At 42.5% G+C, this 3,277-nt stretch overlaps 2 protein-coding genes across 2 annotated transcripts in view; one reads left to right on the top strand and one right to left on the bottom strand.

Annotated features, from left to right (window-relative positions):
* LOC306832121 (uncharacterized protein) overlaps positions 1–3,277 on the bottom strand; it is a 250,674-nt gene that overhangs the window by 161,441 nt on the left and 85,956 nt on the right. The window lies entirely within an intron of this gene.
* Positions 48–3,277, top strand: part of oatx (organic anion transporter X) — a 20,047-nt gene continuing 16,817 nt past the window's right edge. Inside the window, exons 1-2 of the mRNA XM_079356563.1 lie at positions 48–172; positions 1,320–1,484. Coding sequence (XP_079212689.1) covers positions 146–172; positions 1,320–1,484 — 192 coding nt within the window. The 5' untranslated portion in view covers positions 48–145. The remainder of the gene's footprint in view (positions 173–1,319; positions 1,485–3,277) is intronic.

Here is a 3,277-nt window from a genome sequence, read left to right as displayed (position 1 = left end):
GCTGGATTGGGACTTCAACCTGACGCTCAGCTGTTTCTACAGTCGTCTTTTAACCTCGAGGAATATGAAACAAAGGTCTTAAAAACTACTTGCTGTTTAATTTTGAGAAAAAAACAAAGAAAGAAAAACAGCGAGAGAGAGAGAGATGGGATTCTCCGAGCTGCTTCAAGAGGTGAGTCTGATTAATATGTAATGTGATCAATCTACAATCTGATTAATATGTAATGTGATCAATCTACAATCTGATTAATATGTAATGTGATCAATCTGTAATCTGATTAATATGTAATGTGATCAATCTACAATCTGATTAATATGTAATGTGATCAATCTACAATCTGATTAATATGTAATGTGATCAATCTACAATCTGATTAATATGTAATGTGATCAATCTGTAATCTGATTAATATGTAATGTGATCAATCTACAATCTGATAAATATGTAATGTGATCAATCTGTAATCTGATTAACATATAAACTAATCAATCTGTAATATGATTAATATTTAATCTGATTAATAGGTAATGTGATCAATCTGTAATCTGATTAATATGTAATGTGATCAATCTACAATCTGATTAATATGTAATGTGATCAATCTACAATCTGATTAATATGTAATGTGATCAATCTACAATCTGATTAATATGTAATGTGATCAATCTACAATCTGATTAATATGTAATGTGATCAATCTACAATCTGATTAATATGTAATGTGATCAATCTACAATCTGATTAATATGTAATGTGATCAATGTGTAATCTGATTAATATGTAATGTGATCAATGTGTAATCTGATTAATATGTAATGTGATCAATGTGTAATCTGATTAATATGTAATGTGATCAATCTACAATCTGATTAATATGTAATGTGATCAATCTACAATCTGATTAATATGAAATGTGATCAATCTACATTCTGATTAATATGTAATGTGATCAATCTACAATCTGATTAATATGTAATGTGATCAATCTGTAATCTGATTAATATGTAATGTGATCAATGTGTAATCTGATTAATATGTAATGTGATCAATCTACAATCTGATTAATGTAATGTGATCAATCTACAATCTGATTAATATAATCTGATCAATCTACAATCTGATTAATATCATCTGATCAATCTGTAATCTGATTAATATCATCTGATCAATCTGTAATCTGATTAATATCATCTGATCAATCTGTATTCTGATTAATGTGTAATCTTATCAGTTTTATCAATCAGATTGACCTATGTAGTTTATTGAACGTAAACAAGGCCGTTAGTGTAACCCTGCTCCCTTTGGTTGCCATGGTGAGGTGGGGGGGTTCGGCAGGTACCAGTGGCTCCATGTGACTCTGATCAGTATACCTGGACTGATGATGGCCAGTCAGAACCTTCTGAACAACTTTGTCTCAGGAATCCCAGCACACCACTGCAGGCTGCCAGCCAATCACAGCTTCTACAACCTGTCTCACCAGCAGGTAACCTGTCTCACACCTAGAGCTAACCTGTCTCACACCAGCAGGTAACCTGTCTCACACCTAGAGGTAACCTGTCTCACACCTAGAGGTAACCTGTCTCACACCTAGAGGTAACCTGTCTCACACCAGCAGGTAACCTGTCTCACACCAGCAGGTAACCTGTCTCACACCAGCAGGTAACCTGTCTCACACCTAGAGCTAACCTGTCTCACACCAGCAGGTAACCTGTCTCACACCTAGAGGTAACCTGTCTCACACCTAGAGGTAACCTGTCTCACACCAGCAGGTAACCTGTCTCACACCAGCAGGTAACCTGTCTCACACCTAGAGGTAACCTGTCTCACACCAGCAGGTAACCTGTCTCACTCCAGCAGGTAACCTGTCTCACACCTAGAGGTAACCTGTCTCACACCTAGAGCTAACCTGTCTCACACCAGCAGGTAACCTGTCTCACACCTAGAGGTAACCTGTCTCACACCTAGAGCTAACCTGTCTCACACCAGCAGGTAACCTGTCTCACACCTAGAGGTAACCTGTCTCACACCTAGAGGTAACCTGTCTCACACCAGCAGGTAACCTGTCTCACACCAGCAGGTAACCTGTCTCACACCTAGAGGTAACCTGTCTCACACCAGCAGGTAACCTGTCTCACACCTAGAGGTAACCTGTCTCACACCAGCAGGTAACCTGTCTCACACCAGCAGGTAACCTGTCTCACACCTAGAGGTAACCTGTCTCACACCAGCAGGTAACCTGTCTCACACCAGCAGGTAACCTGTCTCACACCTAGAGGTAACCTGTCTCACACCTAGAGGTAACCTGTCTCACACCAGCAGGGAACCTGTCTCACACCAGCAGGTAACCTGTCTCACACCTAGAGGTAACCTGTCTCACACCAGCAGGTAACCTGTCTCACACCAGCAGGTAACCTGTCTCACACCTAGAGGTAACCTGTCTCACACCAGCAGTTAACCTGTCTCACACCAGCAGGTAACCTGTCTCACTCCAGCAGGTAACCTGTCTCACTCCAGCAGGTAACCTGTCTCACATCTAGAGGTAACCTGTTTCACACATAGAGGTAACCTGTCTCACACCAGCAGGTAACCTGTCTCACACCTAGAGGTAACCTGTCTCACACCAGCAGGTAACCTGTCTCACACCAGCAGGTAACCTGTCTCACACCAGCAGGTAACCTGTCTCACACCTAGAGGTAACCTGTCTCACACCAGCAGGTAACCTGTCTCACACCAGCAGGTAACCTGTCTCACACCTAGAGGTAACCTGTCTCACACCTAGAGGTAACCTGTCTCACACCAGCAGGTAACCTGTCTCACATCTAGAGGTAACCTGTCTCACACCTAGAGGTAACCTGTCTCACACCAGCAGGTAACCTGTCTCACACCAGCAGGTAACCTGTCTCACACCTAGAGGTAACCTGTCTCACACCAGCAGGTAACCTGTCTCACACCAGCAGGTAACCTGTCTCACACCAGCAGGTAACCTGTCTCACATCTAGAGGTAACCTGTCTCACACCTAGAGGTAACCTGTCTCACACCTAGAGGTAACCTGTCTCACACCAGCAGGTAACCTGTCTCACATCTAGAGGTAACCTGTCTCACACCTAGAGGTAACCTGTCTCACATCTAGAGGTAACCTGTCTCACACCAGCAGGTAACCTGTCTCACACCAGCAGGTAACCTGTCTCACACCAGCAGGTAACCTGTCTCACATCTAGAGGTAACCTGTCTCACACCTAGAGGTAACCTGTCTCACACCTAGAGGTAACCTGTCT

The sequence above is a fragment of the Symphodus melops genome (genome assembly GCF_947650265.1).
Source record: "Symphodus melops genome assembly, chromosome: 11".
In the NCBI taxonomy this organism is placed as follows: Eukaryota; Metazoa; Chordata; class Actinopteri; order Labriformes; family Labridae; genus Symphodus; species Symphodus melops.
The sequence above is the reverse complement of the archived record's forward strand: the minus strand, read 5'-3'. Positions and strand labels throughout refer to the sequence as shown.